This window comes from Coffea arabica, chromosome 6e (genome assembly GCF_036785885.1).
Source record: "Coffea arabica cultivar ET-39 chromosome 6e, Coffea Arabica ET-39 HiFi, whole genome shotgun sequence".
In the NCBI taxonomy this organism is placed as follows: Eukaryota; Viridiplantae; Streptophyta; class Magnoliopsida; order Gentianales; family Rubiaceae; genus Coffea; species Coffea arabica.
Window position 1 is genome coordinate 1,840,100 of NC_092321.1, and position 24,335 is coordinate 1,864,434.

The 24,335-nt window shown below is 38.9% G+C and overlaps 6 protein-coding genes across 7 annotated transcripts; 5 read left to right on the forward strand and 1 right to left on the reverse strand.

Moving 5' to 3' along the window:
- Window positions 1-1,239: 1,239 nt before the first annotated feature.
- Window positions 1,240-2,479, forward strand: LOC113695378 (thaumatin-like protein). Its single transcript, XM_027214457.2, has 2 exons — window positions 1,240-1,458; window positions 1,570-2,479. Exons 1-2 carry the CDS (start codon window positions 1,395-1,397, stop codon window positions 2,241-2,243), a joined length of 738 nt encoding a protein of 245 aa, XP_027070258.1. The 5' UTR covers window positions 1,240-1,394; the 3' UTR covers window positions 2,244-2,479.
- Window positions 2,480-3,126: 647 nt separating this feature from the next.
- Window positions 3,127-4,813, forward strand: LOC113695661 (protein LATERAL BRANCHING OXIDOREDUCTASE 1-like). Its single transcript, XM_027214791.2, has 2 exons — window positions 3,127-3,393; window positions 4,562-4,813. The coding sequence occupies exons 1-2, from the start codon at window positions 3,127-3,129 to the stop codon at window positions 4,811-4,813; spliced, it is 519 nt and encodes a 172-aa protein (XP_027070592.2).
- A 1,952-nt stretch (window positions 4,814-6,765) lies between these two features.
- LOC113697190 (hsp70 nucleotide exchange factor FES1) lies at window positions 6,766-9,374 on the reverse strand. Its single transcript, XM_027216686.2, has 6 exons — window positions 9,017-9,374; window positions 8,732-8,874; window positions 8,535-8,585; window positions 7,795-8,016; window positions 7,578-7,680; window positions 6,766-7,490 (listed from the first exon to the last, which is right to left on the reverse strand). Exons 1-6 carry the CDS (start codon window positions 9,100-9,102, stop codon window positions 6,920-6,922), a joined length of 1,176 nt encoding a protein of 391 aa, XP_027072487.1. The 5' UTR covers window positions 9,103-9,374; the 3' UTR covers window positions 6,766-6,919.
- A 218-nt stretch (window positions 9,375-9,592) lies between these two features.
- Window positions 9,593-11,036, forward strand: LOC113697294 (uncharacterized). Of its 2 annotated transcripts, XM_027216849.2 has the most exons (3): window positions 9,593-10,073; window positions 10,266-10,421; window positions 10,698-11,036. In XM_027216849.2, the coding sequence occupies exons 1-2, from the start codon at window positions 9,787-9,789 to the stop codon at window positions 10,402-10,404; spliced, it is 426 nt and encodes a 141-aa protein (XP_027072650.1). In that variant the 5' UTR covers window positions 9,593-9,786; the 3' UTR covers window positions 10,405-10,421; window positions 10,698-11,036. The 2 variants fall into 2 exon arrangements, with proteins under 2 accessions (XP_027072650.1, XP_027072649.1); XM_027216848.2 differs by lacking the exon at window positions 10,698-11,036 and having other exon boundaries at window positions 10,266-10,671.
- LOC113695662 (amino acid transporter AVT1E-like) lies at window positions 10,829-16,694 on the forward strand. The gene is made up of 12 exons (XM_027214792.2): window positions 10,829-10,867; window positions 11,884-12,284; window positions 13,270-13,541; window positions 13,869-14,083; window positions 14,194-14,217; window positions 14,321-14,501; window positions 14,587-14,806; window positions 15,019-15,154; window positions 15,342-15,507; window positions 15,654-15,697; window positions 15,775-15,837; window positions 15,923-16,694. The coding sequence occupies exons 1-12, from the start codon at window positions 10,829-10,831 to the stop codon at window positions 16,007-16,009; spliced, it is 1,848 nt and encodes a 615-aa protein (XP_027070593.2). The 3' UTR covers window positions 16,010-16,694.
- A 1,055-nt stretch (window positions 16,695-17,749) lies between these two features.
- Window positions 17,750-19,886, forward strand: LOC113697292 (aspartic proteinase PCS1). Its single transcript, XM_027216847.2, has one exon. The coding sequence runs from the start codon at window positions 18,148-18,150 to the stop codon at window positions 19,471-19,473; it is 1,326 nt and encodes a 441-aa protein (XP_027072648.1). The 5' UTR covers window positions 17,750-18,147; the 3' UTR covers window positions 19,474-19,886.
- Window positions 19,887-24,335: the final 4,449 nt, after the last annotated feature.

A 24,335-nucleotide genomic window follows, 5' to 3' on the forward strand; every position in this document is an offset into this window, starting at 1 on the left:
CGAAACCGTACGAAGGGAAGGATCCAGAAGCTTTTGAAAGAAAAACGCCAAAAATATGATTATAGAGGTGTAAAAAAGAAAAACAAAGGACCCAGGATTTTTTTTTTCTTTAACAAAAGTTGCGTTGGTAAATACAAGTCCAGTCCAGTACTCCTTGCAGGAAGTCTTTTCTGATGTTTTCTGATGCAGGAAGTCTTATTCTACATGAATTTTGCAGTGTATGAAAATGAAACCAATGAAATAAAATGGGCTACTTTAACATGAGGCCCATTTTTATGTGGACCGCCTTCTGCAGCATCCATATTTACGAGTAACAAAATGGCGTTCGGTTTCAGAAATCCCAGCATTGATAGAATGGGCTGGATTTTCAGTTAATCATTTAAAGCTTAAATAGTAACAGAACCCGAACAACAATAGAATGGGTCAAGGTTTGTGACATTACAAATGGCCGTTCAGGCCTCCTCTGACCCAAAAAAACAAAAAAATAGAATTCCTGGAAAAGGGCTGAGTTTCTTCCAATTTCTGCCACTCAGGAGCAGAAAAGTGAAGAGACATCGATCGTCAAGTACAAGGTTTCTAAAAGTTGGCGACAAAATTATGGCATTTCAGTCCAAGCAGTATCCCCTTTGTCCTTGCTTTGCATGACAATCAAGATCAGACACAAATTCAAAGGACGAGGACAACCGTCCCAGGCAGTTCACGGCCTGGATGAAACTAAAAAAATTTGTGCGATTCAGATCACGTCTTGTAACTCGATTTTCACGCCGTGTGGGACCCACAAAAATGTTGTTCTATTTTACTCGCTGTTGTTCAATTGTTACACATTGTACAGATGATGTTACACCATGTACAAATGGTGTTACACCTTCCGGACCGCGTCCAAATTCAAATGCCGGACTGATCCACAAATTCAAACTTGGTATCTGCCGTAAAGTCCAGCAGCCAGAACACTTACCTAAAACAGCGGTCCCAGACTCCTGGCGGAGCCATGTGAATCTGATGTGTAGATATCCCAGCAAAGCAAGGAAAAGCAGATGCTTATATAACACAAGATTCATTCCAGTTTCTGTTAAGAGGATGAACAAATGACATAATCATTAAAAAAATCAACAACAACATGAATGCATTTATGCAAATCCCACCCCCGAAGCAATGCATATATACTGCTCTTTTTCTCTATAAAAACTGTAAATAAAAAACTTTATAAAGAAAAGATAAAGTTTCCCAAACCAAGTCCTCGGCCATCAAGGAGGATGTTGTGTTCAATCAGAATTTGCGCCTTTAAAACCAGAGCATTCGTCCAGCTCCAAGAGCCCGGCACCACATCTCAGCAGTCAGCACTCCTCAGTCCTCCCCCATGTGCCTCTAGAGGCCAACTCCATCGCAATTGAAATATGCTAATTTCTTCACATCTCCTACTCATCCTACTCTGCGTATATGCCTTTCTCACGAGATCAAGTATACTATAATTTCTTCCCAAACTTGTCGTTTCTTTAAATGCGTGATAATCTGATGACTCACCCGCTTTCTTTCTTCTTTTTTTTTTTTTTTTATGTGCGGTTATTGCAGATGGGATACAGCTAATATTGGTAAACAATTGTCCAGAAAATATATGGCCAGGGATACTTGGCGGCGCTGGCCATGTCACCCCAAAAGCAGGTGGTTTCCATCTGAGCTGCGGCGAGGAAGTTATCATTGGCGTGCCTGAGATGTGGTCAGGCAGGATATGGGGCAGGCAGGATTGCCATTTTGATGACAAAGGAAAAGGGTCGTGTGGCACCGGAGACTGTTCAGGTCAACTACACTGTGAGGGAATGGGTGGTGCACCACCAGCAACTGTGGTGGAAATGACACTGGGGACATCCACCTCCCCCTTACATTTTTATGACGTGAGTTTAGTTGATGGATTCAACTTGCCTGTCTCGATGAAGCCAGTCGGAGGTGGAATTGGCTGTGGCATAGCAGAATGTGAAGTTGATCTCAACATATGTTGTCCATCAGCATTGGAAGTTAGGGTAGGCGAGAAGGTGATAGGGTGCAAGAGTGCTTGCTTAGCTATGCAGTCGGCCAAGTATTGTTGCACGGGGGAATATGGAAACCCCAAAACCTGCAAACCAACACTCTTTGCCAATCTCTTTAAGGCCATTTGCCCGAAAGCCTATAGCTATGCTTTTGATGACTCTTCCAGCCTCAACAAATGCAGGGCCTCCCGTTATGTCATCACTTTCTGCCCTCCCAAGTGACAACTGTGCCAAGAAGTTCAGGCTGCACTCTTGATTAGAATAGGAGAGCTTCCTAAGTTAGTGATTTCTGTTTACAGAGTACTTGGTAGCTTAGTGGAGGAGTTTAAATGTATTCTCAGTTACTGATCTTATATTATGGAGTCAGTTCCTAAACTTAAAACTAGTCCAGGCAATGCACCTTTGTTTGAAGAATCAGTTCCCTGAAAATGTTGTTCTAATGCGCCTGAACTTTTTAACTGCAGTCTTTACCAATACTAACCAATGTTCAATTTTCAACAACACAAAATCTTCCCCCTGCCAAGCTTTCTGGGCCTTTCTTTCATCATGTTGAATTGCAGTAACCGAAATCCATTTGTCTGCAAGTGAACCAGAAAAGTTCATTGAAAAAAAAAAGAACAAAGAAAAATCAAAGGGGGTGGGGGCTTAGAAATCCCCTCCTGCTTTAAGTAGTAACTAAACCAAAAGATGAGAAATGAAAATAGTGAATTAACTGTGTCAGGAACCACGTTCTGTCATCTTTGCCATAAGATTCAACATTCATTAAACATTAGCTCCTGGCAGTAAGTTCAGCGACACAGACTTCAAACAACACTAGGACGTTGATTTTCTTAATCCTTCTTTATCTGGCAAACAAGTACAAGTAAGCCTGGATTCTTTAAAACTCATTTACAGCATGTCCAAAAGTTAAATATCAAATTTGAAAGTGACCTATCCACAAAACTTGGGTGAGAACTCCAGTTTTTTTTATAGAGTATCTTTCTAGGTAAAAAAATCAAGATTCCTGTAGGAAAAAAAGCATTCGCTGAGCGCAGCTATAAAAAGCTTCCAAACGCTAACATCATGTTGCGAACTCTGAAAACAAATTTGTATGCAAATCATAAAAATGACTATTAATCAGAATAGCACAGAAGAGGAGCTACCTAATTATGGGGGATCTTTATCAGCACCAAATGTTCAAGAAATGGTGAAGAGGGATCCTTCAAAAATCCCAGACAGAAACATCAGGAGCCTAGAGGACCAGCCAAAAAGAACAAAAATGACCTCTTTCTCCTCTGAGATTCCTACAGTAGATTTATCATTGCTTTTACAGCAGCAAGAACAGGAGCTCAGGAAACTGGACAAGGCATGCAAAGAATGGGGTTTCTTTCAGGTAGAGGTGGCAAAATGGGCGGGATGGACGAGATTTGCTTGGGTTTGTGATGGAACCGAGTCATATGGGTTTGGGCCCAACTTTACCCATATGTGTTTTGGGACTAACTTGGGCGGGATCACTTTGGGATGGGTTTAGATTGATCCCGTATTCCCGCCCAATACCCAAATCTATTTTCTACATATTTTTTTTCCTTTAATTCATTTTTATTTTTTATATAATTTTAATATTTTTGATTTATTAAATTTTTTTTAGTTTTATTAAATAAACATGCAAGTGCTTTATACTCAGGATTCCCATAAAAAATTGGATTAACAAATAAAGGAAAAAATAGATATACAGTCATATTCCAACATATATCAAGATGACCAAGGTACTTAAGGTGTTGAATATTTATCCTCATCATTGTCCAAAGATGACAGGTCTAAATTGACTGAAATGTTGAAAATTCTCGTGGATAATGACTAGGAAAACTACTAGATTATATTCTCTAGTATGACTATAAAAATTGTTAAAGATAATTTTTTAATCTAAGACTCCGTTTGGATTGGCTATTTTTTCAAAAAATAAGTTTTTCAAATACAATGTTACAGTAATATACAATAACTCAAAAAACATCCCATCCATATTAGTATATCAAATATTTCAAAAAAATTTTATAGTAAAAATTTTTCATATACACTGCTATAATAAAATATTTCAAAAATACCCCCCAAAAATAGCTAAACCAAACAGAGCCCTTGTTATTTGAGCCCAATGGGTACCCAAGTATTTCCCAAGTATTCCTATCAATTAATGAGTACAATTGGGATTTGTCACATTTTAAACCCAATATCAAAATCCAATACCCATCCCGCCCAAAGTCCCCATGGGCATGGGTAACACATTGAGACTTGGGACAAATTGCCACCTCTACTTTCAGGTAATAATTAAAATTATCGGACTAACATTAGAAGGTAAGAACAGACAACGTACTAGAATTTTAAATTCTATGTTATATATGTTATAACTTAAGTAGGTATGCCATAACTTGAATCTTGAAACCAAGAACTCTGACATGTACCAGATGCGTTACCAGGCACCCCTGTGACGGTATACTATTTAGAGCTTCTTAAACGATCTACAGTCACTGTTTCAATATCATATGACTTGTAGACATGTCTTTCAGGTGGTCAATCATGGAATAGAGAACCAAGTATTGCAAAAAATAAAAGATACTGCAAGATTATTTCTTGATCTCCCATTAGAGGAGAAGAATAAGTTCTCAATGCCCGCAGATGACATGCAGGGATATGGGCATGCATTTGTGTTTTCTGAAAAGCAGAAATTGGATTGGAATGATGCACTAGTTCTGTTCATGTTTCCTTCAAAGTTCCGAAAATGTAAATTCTGGCCCACCACACCAGCGGATTTCATGTAGGTTCATCCAATAAATGTTCCAACTTTTCTGTTAGCACGCCTTGTGAGTTGCGACTAACAAATCTCACATTTCAGTGATACTGTGGAGAAATATTCATCTGAAATTCGAAGAGTGGGCATGGAACTGCTTCGTTCCATATCTATAAACATGGGAATGGCCAGCAATACCCTTCTTACAATGCACAAGGAGCTGCCTCAAGCTTTGCGTCTGAACAACTACCCCCCCTGTTGCAAACCTGATGAAGTTCTAGGATTTAGCCCTCACTCAGATGCAAGTACTATAACCGTACCATCACAAGATGATGATGTTACTGGTTTAGAAATTCAGCATGAGGGCCAGTAGGTGCCAATTAGACCGATTCCAAATGCTCTAGTTGTCAATGTTGGAGATGTTCTTGAGGTACGTTTGCTTCTCTTGTTTTTGTTAGTACATCTGTTTATGTCTCAGCAGATCCATCATCAACCAATTAATGGCGAACCAAAATTTCTTCGTTTTCGGAATGACTCTCAGATTTGGAGTAATGGGACATACAGGAGCATCGAACACCGAGCAGTGACAAACAAGAATAAGGCAAGGATTTCCTTTGCAACATTTCTATCCCCGCAAGATGATGTAGAAATAGAACCCTTGGATACCATGATGGACTCCCATGGTTCCTTGAGGAAGTACAAGAAGGTAATTTTTGGAGATTACATCAGGAAATTCTTCAAGGCAAAATTGGAAGGAAAGTCTAGGTTCGAAATGGAAAAGATGGAACTTGATAGTGCCGACTTACATTGATGCAGATGGGCATCGGCATGCGGAAAGGATCTGGCGGTTCGATCTACAAAGATTTCTTTCTTCAGTTTTTACTCAAACGTGTCCTTACTTTTCTTTTTCCTTTCATTTGCATCCTTCACTTATTTCTCTATCACTCACAAACGAGAATTATCGGAAAGCAAGTGTACATGTTGATAGAGGAACTAAAGCATTTCAATAGGCAATTGACATCATGGTTGTCCCTCTTCACCCGGCAGAAAAACCATTTGTCATCCAGCAGCAGCTAAGAAGTCAAGAAAGTATGATTTGATTAAGTGCATCCCCTTCGACTTGATGGGCTAGTTTTCGAGGTATTTTACAGAGTTCATCGTTTTCGTACGTCCGTCTCCCCCAAATTACTTCAGGGATATTCGAGGATTGACGTGAAAATTGTTATCAACATATGCATAAGGAGACATCTCATGCTATAACTGCAAAAAGCATCGACATTTTCACATGGAATAGCGTGGCAATTTTTAAAACAATGCAATTCTCTCCGTTAATGGTATGCCAAACACCATTCACATGCCATCCCCAATACTTATCTTGCAGATTTTCTGTAATGATTAAAACCAACTATTCGCTCATCTTTAGCATAAAAACTAATAAATGGTGTTCTTGAATCCACAAAAACCCTCGTATTAAGAATGTAAATGAAAAACCAGAAGTACAAATTGGTGAGTAAACAAACATGTTTTTGATACAAACTGCAAAGCCCTAAGCTTTGCCCAGATGCTAATGTTCAAGCAATCGAGAGACAGAACTAAATGAATTTCGATGGAAAGCCAAATGAACGTATAATAACTAATGGAATGGAGTGAAAAATCTTATCTTGATGATGTAAACACCCTATAACATGATGGAAGAAAGAATACAAGCAATCTTAAGAGTTCAAAAATCCAGAGCGCTCTCATTATTATTATTTTTTTAAAAAGGAACCACTAATCGGTGTATAGGGAACAAAGGCGCTGCAGAAATTTTATGTCTCTAAATATCAGAAGCTAAAAACCCCTTAAAATGAAAAATTCCAGCGCGCATAAGCTCACCATGAAACAGACTTCTCAGGCGGTGTTTTGAATGAATATGATTTGGGCGAGTACCATAGGCTTCAAGCAGAAACAGAAACGATGAGTGGGGTCAATGACCAGCGAAACTAAGCACCCCAGACAATTTGGGGAAATACATAAATACAACTCATCAGCAAGCTCACAAATGGCTAAAAGCAAAACATATCACTTGTTACACAGATGTGGAGAAATAGAAAAGCTATCTTCATAAAAGTCATTCGGCAATTCTAGACTATATTCTCTATGTTGGAGGGTTCCTCTCATCTCCACCGTCTGTATTTGAGTTATTATGACGACTAGCACTACCAGCAGGTGGACCTAGTAATAATGGAGCATCTTTCTTCTCGCTATTGGCTTGCACATCGGCATTTCGGTCAGCAGCCCAAGCTCTGAGAGGTGGTTCAAAATGCTTGCTAGCAACGTCAGGTGGAGGTGCATCCTCCCCCGGCAGAACAAGAAGTCCTTTCTCTTGGAGAGCAGAGGCTTCATTGAAAGAGGCATTCCACAGGGAGTCTACAAGCTGCCTTTCCTCTCTAGCAGCTCCAAGGTCCTCAGCTGACATCAGGCTGATCCCTTCAATTCGTTGCTCAAGAAGTTCCTTAAGTTTCCTCTCCTCCTCGCTTGAGCAACTGCCACCCTGCTCTCTCCTGTCTCTAGCAAGCTCAAGAAGACCCCTGAGTGCTCCCTCTCTCACTTCTCCATCTTCACTGGAAGCAAAATGCATCAGAATACGTGGGAACCCAAGTTCAGTCACAATATTGCAGTCTGAACGATTTTCATGCAATAAGTACTGGATCAAGTTAAGAGCCTTCCTGCAAGATCAAATAAATTTTAGAAATCGGTGATAAATGAGAGAAATGAAATGGTTTCACTGGAGCAACATATATTTAAAAAAGCACCTTTGAAATCTCACGCTCTCAAAACTTAAAGCATCCTTTAGGGCAGAATAACCATTTGCAAGACGAAATGCTGCAATACCAGGCTTATTGTGCCTGATTAAAGCTGAAAGATGTAGAAAGAGTAAAAACAATTAAAATACCAACAAATCCCGTCCAAGCAGGGATCAAACTTCAACAGACAAGTGAAAGGCTCCTCCTAAAACTACAGGGAACTCACATGAGATTGCACCGAGTGCTTTAGTGCGCACAGTAACATCAGGATCCGAAGTGAAATTATGGAGGAGTGGTTCCAGGCCATTAGCTTCCATCACCAGTTGTTGACTCCTGGGATTGTTCTGAACAATTGTGCTCACAACTTCTGCAGCTTTGGCTCTAATATTATCATGGGAATTCCTCAGATACTTGAGAAGAGGATTCAAACCCCCAATAGAATGGAGATCTGCACATGCAAAGGGACAAATAAACGCATTTCAGGATACATAACTCTCAACAACCAAATTGTGACATTACTGGCAAACAGCAGTGAAACTACCATAATTCGGTTGTAAAGAAAGAAAAATAATAATAATGTTACTTAGGACGGAAGCATAAGCACGGAATTTCAGCAAGCAACCAGCATAAAGCAGCTTTTCATAATAACAAACATGTTTCGATTAGATCCACATTTCATACATATAGTCGCTTTTCAACATCCATCTCTAGGTTCCATACGAGTCTTACACATAATATTTGCACCAATACTGTCAGCTAAACGTCAGGTACTAAAGAAACTATCAGGTAAAAGAGATACAGAAAAATGGCTCTCAACTTAAAATTAAGTTTGCGAAATGCACATCAACATGTTCTTTTTCTTCTTCGCAAGATTACCGTGAATATTAACAGGCTCCAGTATAAAGTTACGAGTGTACTGACCAGAACCGAAAATAGAAAGTATTTATAAATGATAAGAAGGCTCACCGTTGGCCATGTCAATAGACTCGACATGCTCTTGTAACTCGTCCAACATATCTGTAACAAAGCAAACACATTAAGTTCGGCTCCTTCAATCGTCCTCGGAATCAAATTTGATACTAAAATAACGCAAAAGGGAAAAGGGAAAGAGAAGGCGGGCAGGGGACGGGGTCCAGAAGAAGTGATTGATAGTGATACGATACCCTCAAGATCTTGAGGAGTGACCCCTTGAGATTCAAGCACTTGGTCGGGAGTTTGCATAACCAGAGTTATCTCCTTCATTCTTCTGATGACGTCAACCGTCTGCGATTGCATAGCCTCCATAAACCATCTCCGATCCTCCTCGCTACACAGTGGAGACTCCCAATTAGTTTAGTCTCCTCCAAAGAAAATTTAGAAAAGTTCTTCCAATTAAAAAGAAAACAAAAAACGGAAAACAAGAAACAAAACAGGAGGGGGAGAGTGGTTGGGAAGTTCAAAAGGGGTACCTCAAATTACCGGGGGGACGAGTACCATCTGCGTGAGAGAGACTCCATTTCAGCAAACCTTCCCAATTCGGTCCTTCTTTCGCCATTTTTACTTTAGCTTAAAAACTTGTACTGAATCCACCAAAATACCAGCTGCGATAGTATAATATGTATAAACCCTAGCGACGTTCTTTGCACTCGCAGAAAATTTCAATTAGTTATAGGAGAAAGAGATAAAGGAGAGATGAAGGAAAGCGAATAGAGAGATATATAAATCTACGATGTCAGAGAGGGGCGAGGATGACGCAGGGAGCTGTGCAATGCTCGGAGCTTTCAGGAATGGACTCGCACAAACCAGCCGACCCCCGAAGCACCGCCCACGCCCAGCTATTCTAGTAAAAACGACCATAATTCTCCCACTGGGCTTTCGGAGCAAAGCTTTACATAACTGTGGGCCGGCCCACCTTGTTTTTATATAAGACCTTTGATGTTTGAATTGGTTTTTGAGGAACAGAAGGAAAAAGATAGGGAGGGATAACTTAAGAAGGGATAAAATCTATTTGTATTTTTATCAAATATATATTGGCCGACAATGCATATCCAGGAAAACAAAAGGTCCGGGAGTTCTGATGTGTCTATTTCTTATCCACTTCAAAAAAAAAAAAAAAAAAAAACAGGGAGAAGAATAGACCCACGTTCTCGTCGTGATCCGCTACAAAATAATCTTTGAAACTAAGCCACACCCAATTGATGTTAGAAAACCGATTCCTGTTGTAAAAATTAGAGAATCCATGGCATCCACAGCTTCTCTGCAGACGTTGTTTTCTTCGCTGGGAGTCAAGCATCCGAGCGCAGGAGCTAGCGGAACATCCCTGCGCAGGTCAACAGCAGCTGTGGGTTCAAAAGTTTGGTCGCTCAACGCAGGCGTGAGGGAGAATAAGAAGAAAGGGAGGTCGCTGGCGGTGGTCGCAGCAGTTGGGGATGTGTCGTCGGAGGGAACCACTTATCTAATTGCGGGTGCTGCCGCTGTGGCCTTAATTGGAACTGCATTCCCCATACTCTTCTCCCGCAAGGACCTGTATGCGATTTTTAGTATTCACTTTTTTGCAGTCAGTCTACAAATTTTTTATTTTTTATTTTTTGGTGGTGGGTGCAAACTGTAAACTTGTGCTCTTCCTGTCATATACTTGCAGCGTAATGTTTAGGACTATTTAAAACTGGAAGATGGTAGGAGCATATCCGTGAAATTAATTCAAATTGACGATTGCAGGTGTCCTGAATGCGATGGAGCAGGTTTCGTAAGACAATCGGGGGCCGCATTGAGGGCAAATGCAGCCAGGAAAGACCAGGCTCAGATTGTCTGTGCTCGTTGTAACGGTCTTGGCAAGCTCAACCAAATTGACAAATAAAAAAAGAACCAAGGACGGTGGGTGAATCTCTTCACTCCTGTTACCATTGCTAATAAGTAGCAGTATTGTTTCTACTACTTTTTTAACTTTCCCCCCTCGCCCGCTTAGGCTTTTCCCGCTTTTTGCATATGTAAACCGTAGCAAACTGCGCGCTGTGCAGATGTGTTGAATCCCAAATCTTCTTCTTTTTTTTTTCTTTTTTTTTTATTTTCTGGTTAAATTCTCTAATGTTGCGAAACACCTCTAGTAATTTGATCTTTTTTGTAATTCGATTTGTTTTTCTCATTCCAAAGCAAAATCAGGAAGTAATTAGTGATGAGGCTATGACAAAAGCAAGCACGGCCAAGGCGCTGACCCTGTCTAAGGATGCAAACAGGATATCACATTGGAGTTTGAATTGGTAACTTACCATATAATAATAATAATGTTACCGGCTGAAGTCCCCACCCCACACGGGGGCCGGGTAAGAAGTATCGAATTTGAGGTCTCGCACTTAATAAATTGTAAATTATGCGAGAACCATTATGTTCGACAAAAGTGCATTTACAAGTAATACTTACTTTCTTAGAATTAGGGGACTTATTATTGTTAAAAGGAAATGATAGTGGTACGCAACTACATATTACTGATTACTGGTGTTCGTGGACGAGTAATTAACATCTGATTATTATTTAAATTTCAATTTGGTAAAGTGAATATCGTTCATTAGGTTTTTAGCCACGGTAATATCTGACATTTTAAACGTAAGCTAGATTTTAATTTTTCAGCCAAGTGCGCAACCTCTAAAGTGCAGGATTGCTAGGGCATAATGAAAAGATGTTCAACTTCGACAAGGGAAAGCAGTGTATGCTACAACACATGAATCATCCAAGAATTCTGATGCCACAATATAATGGCTAAATGTCGATTACTCACCAAAAAGCATCCAGATGGGCTCGACCCACAATATTCAGGCCTTGTTTGGAGTGTTATTTTTTGAAATTTTTTTAAAAAATTATATTATAACAATTTAATATATATATATATATATATATATATATATGAGATACAAAGTCCGGACAGATTTCCCAGCAACCATATTATACACAAAATGATTAAAAAAAAATTTCTTAGTAGTAACTTCTTCGATTCTCCGTGCCTTTTAATATTAGTTATACATGCATTGAATGAATGTGCCTTAAATATTGATAATTAAAATAAAAAGCGTGGGCATTTCTATCTACTTTCACGGAGTTAACAAAAGTTTAGCAGAGCGTCAACAATATCTACTAACTTTTTTAGAAGTAAAAATGCATACAAAGTTCTCTAAACTTGCACGTGGTCCTAAACTTTCGCATCTCAGGCCTTGTCTAGTCTGCGCAAACGAAAAATCTTTGATTCGTAATCTAGGATTACACCTGGTCGAACCCTTCCCAAAAAAATTAAAAAAAAAATCCCTCCTTTCTATGATTGTTGTATCTCTCTTTAATATGCCTGGAGTCTCATAAACACGATCAAGCACCCTCCTTCTGGGGCAAGAAAAGTCGCATAACAAATTCTCGGGAGGCCATTGGTGTGTTCTTTCATTGCAGGTTTGTTTGTTTGCATGCACCGGAAAATAGTCGCCCACTTTTCTCGAATTCGGGTCGGAGGGTTAGATACCCTAATATCAAGGGAATAATAATGAAGTTGGAAGGAGAATATCGACCAGACCGCCACATTGAAATTGATACCGACGATGAGGAAAATCGGGCCGAAAGATTTTCCAAGGAGGACGAGGAGGAGGAGGACGACGACGACGACGACGACTCTGAACCTGATTTTGCTGCCGCACCACCCTTAGTGAACTCTTCTTCTAGCAGCGTGGGATCTCATTCTTCTGGCTGGCCTCAAAGCTACAGGTTTTAGAATTTTAAGCTCATCCTATGATTTCCCTCATCCTGGTTTTAACCATATACAGGATGTTAATAGACAAAAATTAACCCAATCAGATAATTCTTACCAATTTTGCATGCATTAAATTCCTTCTTTTTTTTTTTTGCCCGTTTGGATCGCACCATGCTACGAGTTTTTACTACGTACCTTTGTTTTTTTTTTTTTTTCTGGTTTGATGCTGTTTTTGTGCTAGTCCTACTTTATTGCATGGTTGTCTTGAGACGCTCGTTACAAGTTAAAAAGTGGGATGCATGCAACTGCTTCTTCTCGTTATCACATTCACGTTTAAATATACATGGCGAATGAATCCGCTCTGAACCCGAGTTAATGTAGGACTTCGAAGAGATTGTCTGCAGGACTTATTAATATGCATTTCCTGGATCTGAGGGATTCGTTTCCTTTAACAATTTTAATCGTTATTTTAGAAGAGTTTAGAACAATTATGCGTCTACTTAATCTTCCAAATAAACTAATAAAATCTTATTACATAATTAAGGGGATCACCGTGAATTTGCCTTTGAATCGCTGCATCCTTCTAGATTCTCATTGCATTCTTCTCAGAATCTGGATGGGAGGTATCTTAATCTTTTATCAAGTTCATGCTGTACAAATAGGTTTTGGAAACGTCAAAATGACTTCGTCATTTTGCATTGAGACATTCAGGGAAAATGTGTCCGTGAATGCCCCTGCTGCGGTTATATCTGGTCTGCAAATATATTGTTTTATATGCATTGAATCTGTTGATATCTGTAGTTGAACAGGTGCTTTAACCATCATTACACAACCCATAATTATGAAGCATCTTGACGGAACCAACCTAGTTTTTCCTTTGACTGTTGATGCCAAAATCACTATGGTCTTAATTACGATTGAAGCATTTCATGATTCTTTTACTAATCCTGTATGTCATGGAAATTAAGCTCCCAACATTGATCTGTTTGAATTGTCTAGGCAATCGATGGACATGTATACAAGTGTTACGCCTTCCTCATTTAGCTTCCTAAGGGGCAGCTCCCCCCCGACTTCAGCAAACAAGAGACCTCAGATTACTGTCCGTGAATCTTCATTTACTAGACCCCTTATATCTCCAACGATCTTTGACAAAGAAGAGGTTACCTGCTCACAACATTTTAAAAAGCTCCCAGTAGCTTCTGGCTCAAGGTTATCTATCGAAGAGTTACCAACACCAAAGCAATGTTCATATGTACAGACGATCCTCAATGGTAACCTACCTGCCGCTTTGCATACATTGATTGTCAGAATGAATATCAGATTGAAGTAACTACGGACGTTCTAAAATTTTATCTACCCAACGAGAACGGTCAAAAGGGACTCGAGTAAATTACTCACTACTAAATTTGTTGTTATTCAAATCATGTTGCATTCTTGATCCCTGATTTATTGAAGATTCGATGACCTGTTCTGTTTCTAACATATGATTTTTAGAGCTTTGGTTACCACCATTAAAATAAAAATCTATATATCAAATGGTCTGATATGTTTAACTTCATATACCATGATTGTTCATATCTGTTTATGTTTCCATGCAGCAATAAATGCTTTATGTGGTATTGGAATCCTTTCAACTCCATATGCAGTAAAGGAAGGGGGTTGGCTTAGCCTCATTTTACTTCTAATTTTTGGAGTAATTACTTGCTATACTGGTATTTTGTTGAAGAGATGTTTAGAAAGCTCTCCAGAACTCGAAACCTATCCAGACATTGGACAGGCTGCTTTTGGCATGATCGGTCGAATATGTATAGCTGTAAGCCTGATTTAATTTTTAGCACAATGAACCAATATGCCGGCTATATTTCATATATATATATATATATATATATATCTGCTACTGACTGTCATTTAAACCAAATGCAGATTGTCCTATACTTGGAACTTTATGTAAGTGCCTCTTTTGCTTCCCTTTCCTTTAATTCCATATTAATGCTATCACTTGGTTGTGTCATTTCTGTTGAAAACCCAAGTTATACTGTTTGTGGCACAGTCTTCTTGTGTGGAATACTTGATCATGATGAGCGACAACATGGCTTCAATGTTCCCACATGCTCACCTGGATTTTGCTGGAATCCATATGGACTCCTATCAACTTTGTGCAATTGTATCAACCCTTGTTATATTACCAACAGTTTGGCTTCGAAACCTCAGTTCGCTGTCATATATTTCAGGTTCTGAATGTCATTTGGTTTACTGTTAGTTAAGAATCATTCTGTTTGCCCTGACGTCAGTTACTTTTGAAATGCCCATTTTCAGTTGGAGGAGTCATCATGTTAGTGGTGGTGGTAATTTGCTTGTTGTGGGTAGGCGTGATCAATGAAGTGGGATTTCATCCAGGTGGAAGAGTTTTTGACCTGGCAAAACTACCCCTTACAATCGGTCTCTACAGTTTCTGCTATGGCAGCCATTCAGTGTTCCCAGATATTTACTCGTCGATGAAGGAGCCTTCACAATTTCCCTCCATCCTCGTGATCAGGTACTATACTGTATGAACAGATACAGTATAATTTGTGGAAGTCAACATTCACATTGACATTAGATCGTCTGCGTTTCTTATGGGTTATGAGATTTTGGGCTCTGATTAGTGGGCCTATTGAAGGTCTAGAACTCAATTTTATTATTTCAACTGTTGAGACGTGAATTCTCATTTGACTGCTGTTTGCTCCCCCGCCAAAAAAAAAAAATCAGCTTCTCCACAGCATTTTTTCTGTATACTGGGGTTGCAATCTGCGGTTTCTCAATGTTTGGCGATGCTGTCAAGCCACAGTTCACGCTGAATCTGCCTACGAGATTTAATGCTTCTGGTGTTGCTGCATTGGTAGTGGTAAGATGATAGACCAGATTCATATCAGCATCCAGGATTGTCATTTTAACCAGAAAAAATGCGTACCCAGCATGCCATTGTAAATGGTTTCGTTTTCATTTGCTTTGCGTAGGTTGCTTTGGAATGCTTAGTACCAGCTGCTTTAAGATTTGACGTATTAAAATAAGCATCTTGTTTCGTTTTTCAGGTTTTAACACCCGTCTCAAAGTATGCCTTGACATTAATCCCTGTTGCATTTGGACTAGAAGACCTTTTGCCTTCATCTCGGCTTCGATCTTATGGTGTATCAATGCTCATCAGGACAATGTTAGTGGGCTCAACTCTAGCCATAGCGTTGACAGTTCCATATTTCGGTAAGAATTAATAATGTTCTGTTTATCCTTCATCGCAAGATCTGCCATGCTTGAATTGAATGGAAGGAAATGTGCATGTTAGCCTTCGATTGGACGTACTAGTAGATTTTCTTTCCAGCTTTTTAGCTGTTTCGTCACATGTGCAGGATCTGTGATGGCCTTAATTGGATCCTTACTTGTAATGCTAGTGGTAAGTTACTTCTGCTATAAACACAGATTATGCAATTGATAGAGATCACATCGATTGATGATGATGCTTGATGACAGTCTCTAATCCTTCCCTGTGCTTGCTACATCAGAATAAGTGGTGGTAAATTAACAAACCTCCAGGTGAAAATAAATCTTCTTTTTTCCTCTTCTACTCTGTTGAATTAGATTTAATTAAAATATATAACCGTTGGGATTCATTTTGCAGATCGCAGTTTGCACTGTCATAATGGTAGTGGGCCTATTATGCTCAATTGTTGGCACATACTCTGCCATTACAAATTTACAATCCTAGCTGAAAGATGATGAACGGCCATAGCTTCGTCCCAAACGCTGTTTGTTGTACACAAATATTTTACCGACAGTAAGGAAGCATAGACAAAGATAAGATGGACGTACACTAACCGCTGAAGCCACTGAGGACGGACCCTTTCGAATCTGAGAACAATCCAAGAATTAACGGGTCATTGCCTTGACTTCCATTCAATTACCAAGTGTAATGCACTACATTTGATGCGGTACTGCTCTGCTTAGCTGTTAGTTAGTACCGGATTTTGGAGGATTGGACGCCTTTGGGTTTTCTGCATAGAAGGGTCTCTGTCGTAGGCTAGAAAGGATTTAAAGGGGGAATCTGTTACAGGACGAGGATGATTCGCATTTCCTTTACTCATGGACTGTGGCCATCACCGGCCATGATCCAAGGCATCTCCCTTGTAGTCGTACAAGCATCCGGTCGCTTTGACAACTGATTGGGCCCATTCACGTTTTATGCCCATGGATCTTTCAGCAGGGCATGTGGTGCTACCGTTTGGATCGAACTTGTTTGACTTTGATTTATTAACTAGTCAAGTCGATGATTGAAGGACATTTTATATTCAATAACATTCAAATTGTTTGTAAGCCTTATAACATTCAAATTTTTACTTTCATTTTTTGAGCCAAAGGTTTTCGGAAGATATTGGCATGAAGAATTAAGAGCACAGGTCCGTATATACGTTTCTCCATATCACTGACACTCACTGGTCATCGTGAAATTAATGGAGGATGTCCCCACCCTACGGAAAAGTGGCAAAGCATGGAAAACAATAAAAATCCTGCATCGGGTCTGTCAAGAAACACATGCACATGTGCATGTAACTATGCTTTGCGTCCACATTATTCAAGCTGGGGCAGAGAATGAACAAGAGATCTTCATCTTTTTCAAAGGGGAGAAAAAAAAAAACAAGAGATCTTTATTGTAGCCTCCAGTTCTCCACAATAGATTCCGATGAACCAAAAAAAAAAAAAAAAGAGGCTCCTAACATATATTTCCACTTACTGTTTCATTTTAGATTCTGAACCTCTGACAAAGAGAAAAAGTTTCCGAGAAATACCAAAAAATTGTAATGATAAATCTATAAATATTCTATAAAGTTCCACTTTTAGGTTTTTTTTTTTTGGTTCAACATTGAATGAGATTGGAATTCTCCATATGAATGGGTAAATAGAAAATTTCTTTAGAACTTTCTAGGTTATTCTTAGGAATAAGAAATGGTTAACATTTCATATATTAGAGCATGCAAATTGTCAGATAAAAATAGAATATTTCACGGCTTGATTGAGCAACTTTAGATTTTGTTAGAATTTTCATTACTTTTGATTGAGCAACATTATTTATCTAGATGGGGGGTAAATGGACAAACAAAGGGAAAGAAATAACGTAGAGAATTCAAATCTCATCTAAAAGATTATCATTTATCATTGTGAAAGGGATAAAAGTGAAATGAATATTATATTATCCATAATTTAAGAATTAATTTTACATATATTTGATAGTGTATGTATCATCACGATTGAATACATGATGCATATACAAAATTTAAATTTAGATTGATCGTCAATTTATTATACATGTATCTAACGATGATAATGTACACATTATTAATAATCTAAGCCAGTACCGGCCACTGAGTTTTTTTTTTTTTTTTTGTCAAATATCAACTTCAATATATAGGCCACTGAGTGACTAACCAACAGTCATATTCTGTGGCGCAGACAATACCAAACTGTGTCGTTTAACTACCCACCACAACCACTGGCCGCCGTCACAGCACATCGACTAGTTTTAAGCACCAATGTCAAGAAGAAAACAGGAAGTGGAAGAAGATCTTTTTCAGCTCAAAGTCGTCAGTGAACTTCCTCCAACTGTACTTTCTTACAAGTTACAAAGACTAGAGCACTTACGCACTCCCCTAATTCTCTGTCCCCAAATCTCATAGCATATCTCATTCCATTTTGTCCAAACACAAAACTCATAGCATGTCTCGTTCCTCACCGCTCCATATCTGATAGCACTCACAAATTCTTAAAAAAATAAAATAAAAAATCTTTCTTCAGCATCTTGTTCAGTGCCAGACTGTTACATTCACTTCATTACCTATACCAGTCAAAGTCATGAAAGACGCCTGCACTTTCATTCTTATGTTGCTAATCCAAACCCAGCTCTTCTTTTGCTCAGCTGAAACTTCAATGTACACTAAAGATTCTGCAGCAATGCTAGTTTTGCCCCTGAAAACCCAAGAAATCTCAACCGGGTCCCTTCCCAGAGCTCCTAACAAGCTTCCATTCACCCACAATGTCACCCTCACAGTTTCTCTGGCAGTGGGAACGCCCTCACAGAACGTTACCATGGTCCTCGACACAGGAAGCGAGCTCTCGTGGCTGCAGTGCAACACCACCCGATCCGGGCAACCCGTTTTCTTCCCGAACCGGTCATCGTCCTACTCGCCCGTCACTTGCTCCTCCCCCACCTGCACCACCCGAACCCAGGACTTGTCCATTCCGGCTTCCTGTGATTCTAGGAATCTCTGCCACGCCGTGTTGTCGTACGCGGATGCCTCTTCCTCAGAAGGGAATCTGGCATTGGACAACTTTAACGTTGGCGGGTCGAATTTTCCTGACACCATATTCGGCTGCATGGATTCGGGTTACAGCAGCAACTCCGACGAAGACTCGAAGACGACCGGGTTGATGGGCATGAATCGCGGGTCGCTTTCTTTTGTCTCTCAGATGGGCTTTAAGAAATTTTCCTACTGCATTTCTGGTTCCGATTTCTCGGGTGTTTTGTTGCTGGGCGACGCCAATTTTACATGGCTGATACCCTTAAATTATACACCTTTGGTTCAAATTTCAACCCCGCTGCCTTATTTTGATCGGGTGGCCTACACGGTTCAACTCGAAGGTATTAAGGTTTCGGATAAATTGCTCCAGCTGCCAAAATCCGTATTTGAACCCGATCATACGGGAGCGGGGCAGACCATGGTTGACTCGGGCACCCAGTTTACCTTCCTCCTGGGTCCGGCTTACACAGCTTTAAGAGCTGAATTCGTGAACCAAACCAGTGCGGTGTTGCGGGTTCTGGAGGAACCTGAATTTGTTTTCCAAGGGGCGATGGACCTGTGTTTCCGGGTTCCAATGAACCGTACAAACATACCAGAAGTGCCGTCGGTGAGTTTGGTGCTTCGGGGCGCGGAGATAGTGGTTTCGGGGGAGAGGCTACTGTATCGGGTACCGGGTCAAGTTAGGGGAAGCGATGAGGTGTACTGCTTCACGTTCGGGAATTCGGATCTATTGGCAATCGAAGCATTCGTGATCGGGCACCATCACCAACAAAATGTGTGGGTGGAGTTTGACCTGGAAAAGTCAAGGATTGGTTTCGCTCGCTTACAATGCGACCTGGCAAGGCAAAGATTCGGCGTTTACCGTTCCCATAATTTTTAATTTTAACGACGGTCCGTGAATGATGATGGTCCCCTGACATCGGACGGGTGTCTTGTACAACGTACGTACCAGACCTGGAGTTTAGAAGATCGTCATCAGCAACAATGGCGGCTACTCCTGCAACCAAACAAAATGCTGGTATATTGCGGCTCTTTGTTTGTGTCTTTTTTTTTTTGTGTCTGTTTCATAATTTCTAAGTGATAAATACTCTCCTCAGTATCTATCAATCTGTTTCATATAGCAATCTTTCTGTTCTAGTGGTGAAATAAGTTTTGGTAGGAAAGAATATTCCTAATAATAACAGAGAGTTGTAGCTAAGGCTCCAAAGGCTTGAACTATGTGCCAATTATGATGCAGAGACTACAAAAACTACACTTTTTTTTGTTATTATTACTGTTTTCTGCCTGTTGTTATTTCTTGCTTGTTGAGCCCTTCTCAGATTTCCTTTAAGTTGTTTGGTCGAACATTTAATTCGTTTATTGAAGTTTTGCGCCCCCACTGTCTTGTCCACGATAAACAAAACTAGCAGCCTGGTTGGTTGGAATGAGGCTGCAGACATAATTCGCGAATTGAAGCAATCACCCATCAGCAAGATGCAAGTCCCAAATTCTGGGAGTGAACTAAAGAAATCACTGGAAATTAGAAAAAAAAAAAAAAAAATAACGCTGTGGCCGCCGAGGAGTAACCAGCGTCAAGATTGGTCTAAGTTTCAAAATTCGCAATTTGTAATGTTTGTATGAAAAGAATAGTGTCATAAAATTATATATTGCACAAAATGGCTTGCGAAGGTGAAACATACAGTTTACATTCTATTGCAAATTTTATTGTACCATTCTTGCCCTTTACCCATTATCATGGCTAAATCAAGGATGTACATGCTCTTTTGGTCTGGTGGTCACCCATGCTTATAGGCGGCAAACTAACTCACTTAACTAAATTTATCCATACCCGCCCATGAATAGGTGGGTATGGGTATCTTAAATTTTTATATGTGGATATAAATGGGTTACCCAATAATACCCATCAAATCCAATTAACCTATTTAGAATTCTCTTCCCCTAAGTCTCTTCTCTTCCCCCACTCTTTTTTTTTCAAATATTTCATTTTGTCATGATGTTAACTACTTTTGTTTCACTATTATTATTATTTGTTGGTTTTATCTTATTCTTTTATTTTCTCTTAATTTGTTAACTTGCTCACTTTTTAGCATTACCAATTTATGATAAGTTTTAGCCTCTTTTCTTATCTTTCTAAAATGAAATTTTAAATTTATATATGAAAAAAATGTTAGGGGTTCAAAATTTTTGGATTAAGTTTTTATATTAACTTTTATAGTACTTAGTTCAATTTTTTTTATTCTTATTATTCAATTATTAAATAATATGTAGTTTTGCGACATAGAGTATAAATGGAAAAAAATTGGTAATTAGGCTTATTGAACATTATAAGTAAATATTTAAAATTAATGGTGGGTACAAAGAGCGGTATAAATGATAACTTAGTTTGAAAAAATAAATTTAAATGAGTTTACAAAAAATTAAAATAAATGGGTTATAAATGGGTAATTGGGTTACCCAATTCATTTTTTAACTTACCCATTTATACACATCTAATTAAATGAGTATAAATGGGTTGACTCACTTATATCCATTACCCATTTTACCCAACCCAAACCCGCCCAAGTTACCCATTTTGACACCTCTACCAATGCTTGCCTAAAAATAAGCCTAAAAAATCCTCATGCAACTATCCAAGGATTTTGTGGGAAGAAAAAAAAGAACTTGCGTGATCAAATATAAATTGGAATTTTCGAGTATGTATGCCATTTTTTTTTTGTTCTGGGTGCAAAAGACAAAATAATAGATAAGCCTAATTAGAATTTGCAAAATGTAGCAGCCTGCGGCTTTAACTCTTAACAAATACCAGATCAAGTATGCCTATTGAGTCACTGTCATAACCTGTGCATAATTATCAATGGCTTTCGGTGTAATTTGGGCGTCCAATAACATGGGAAAGCACGTGTGTTACTCCTCCTCCTTGGGAGACTGACAGAAGAGGGCTGGAATAAGGGCCCTGTTTGGAAGTGCAAGTTTTTAGCAAGTTTGTTTCCTACAAGTTTTTTAACAACTTTTGCTACAGAAACCCCGAAAAACTTCACAAAGTTTTTTACCTACACACCTCAAAAAACCCAAAACACAAAAAAAAAATTCCCTCCCCTCCCTTTTTCTTCTACCTCCATCACCCACTCCAACCCACCACCACCTCCTCCCCCACCTCCCCTTTTTCTTCTTCTTCCTCCGTCACCACCACCTCTGTCATCACCTCTTCCAGTGCCCAGCAAGAACAATTAGGCCCCCCATGAATGGAGGTAGCACCGATTCATCAGCAACTGGGCCTTGCGAAGTTTTCAATGCCAAACTCATCCCAGCCGGTGAGCAACTTGGCAGGTTTCTGCTCGAAGGGAACATTGCCGGCGACTTTGCCGGTGTCGCAGAAGTGGAAGGAACACTAGCACCGGCGGATGGAACCTCTGCAGTGGCTGGAACTGGAGAACTCGTCGGGCTTCTGGTTGGAGATGATGCAGGCGGTGACACTGCCGGAGCATTCACCAGGGAGAAGCCGCAGGTATTGTTGGAGGAATCTTTGGAGATGGAGAAGGAACCGGGGATGCATGAGGGCTGGCCGGAGAAGCTGTGGGCACAGGAGTTTTTGAGGAGGAAGGGAGGAAGGAAAAGAAAAAAGAAAGAAAGAAAAAGAAAAAGAAAGGACAAAAAATGGTGACCATTGCTGCTGGGGAGGCAACGCAGAAGTAACGGGGGAGGGAAGGGGGAGTGGGAAGGAAGAGGAAGAAGAAGAAGAGAGGAAAGAAAAGAAAAAAAAAAAGAAAAAAAGAAAAAGAAAAAAAAAGAAAAGGAAAAAAACTTCCAAAAAACTTCTTAAAAAAACTTAAAAAAAATTTTCATCTTAAAAAATTTTTTCAAAAACTTCTACAGTACACTGCAGTAAAGTTTTAGACAAACTCCCAAAAAAATCAGGTTCCAAACAGGAGGTTATGTTGGAAACGATGGGATGGGCCTCCTGCTCCTATCATAAGCTTCAGCTGTAATTGTGTGGCGAGAATTCAGATCTACAGATTGCCCAACAAAAATATTAAGAAAATACATATAAAAAACAATTGAAATTTAGCGAAGAAGAAAACCGCCAATATGATTTACGAGCGAATTGCCATATTATTATGGCTAAGTACGTTACAAACAGGACCAAGAAGACAAAACTAAGAGAGATATATATATATTTATATAATATGGATTAATATTTCATACACTAATAGCGTATACACTATCAACGTTGGATGAATGACAACTATGTAAAATTTGAGGTTCCGTTTGATAAAACTGAATCTGAATTCTGAAGTTTGAATTCTGAAATCTGAATACTGAAACAATTAATTTGCTGAATTTTAAGCACTGAAAAAAATATATGAATGTCTGAATTTTAGTGCTAAACCTATTTATACTGTTTGATAAATATTTATAGCTGAATGCTTAATAAGTTTAATTTGACAATTTTGCCCTTATATCCTTTCATTCAAAAAAGAAATAGAATCTATGATTTAATTAGTTTAAATTTGTTAGGTATGAAAATGACAATATTTATTTTTAAATCAAATTAATATAAAAGATGAAATATATTATATGAGGAGTATGGAGAAGATGTGAAAGTCATTAAAAAGGGAGAAAAAGAAACTAAAAATCGTTAGATAGAGAATATTAGGTTGTTTAATTAAATAAGAATTTTGAACATAATTAACAAACAAGGGTAGATTTGGTAAATAAGATAAGGTAGTTGAAGTAATTCTATTGATTCTTATCAGAGTTAAGCATTCAGTTAGGATTCTTGTGCTGAAAAAAATACACACATGTTCAGCAAATAGATTTTCATTTATCAAACACTCAAAACATCTGAATGTCTGAAACAATTCAGATTCAGTACTTTTTTATGTTATCAAATAGACCTTGAATTTGAAACTTAATTTTTATACATATATCATGAATCAAACGATCATAGTGTATACACTGTCAGTGTATATAAAATTTATTATATATATTGCTGAAACTTTCGCGACAAGCAATTAAGTACATGAATATCTATTTTTAGCCTACAATTTTGTCTTTTATTTCTTCTTGAATCTTCCACTGAAACAAAACAAATTTCCCCTGTAGGAAACTAATAAGCTTAAAAAGCAAGCCCAATTCTAGTTTTATTCCATGCGACATTTTACCAACCCCTCGTGGGCGTGCCAGTTTGCTTCTAATTGTGTTGAGTCATGCCGTCTTCAGTGAGAAGGGGATGCAAATGAATTCCTACGTGCATACAGGATATGAAGTAGCTGCAATGACGATTAACCCTCTAAGCAAAAACGACCCCGTATGCACGTAGAAGAACCAACACAAAATCCTTGTATTCCACTCAAGCACCCTTTTTTCTCGGATGAATAAAAATTCGGGTGAGTTCAGTTTCTGCCACAATTATCACCACAGATCAGGGGTCATAAATTGCTTATAGAGGTTGTTGTCCACCACATTAAAATTCGAATATACGATATTTTGTAAGAAAATGATCCGTTCTTGCTAATTGAGTCAACTTGTATTGGCTTACTCGAGCTTTAGTTTTGTCTTTTAAACATTAAACTATTCACGAGAAGATATATATATATATATGTTGGACTGTAAAAATCCGTACATGCACTCTAATTTTTTTTTTTTTTTATAGTTCTATATAAAGCACAAATAAAAAAGGACGACAGTCACCAAAATCTCTGCCTTGCTTGAGAGGAAAGTGGTCGTAGAAACGGTCCTACT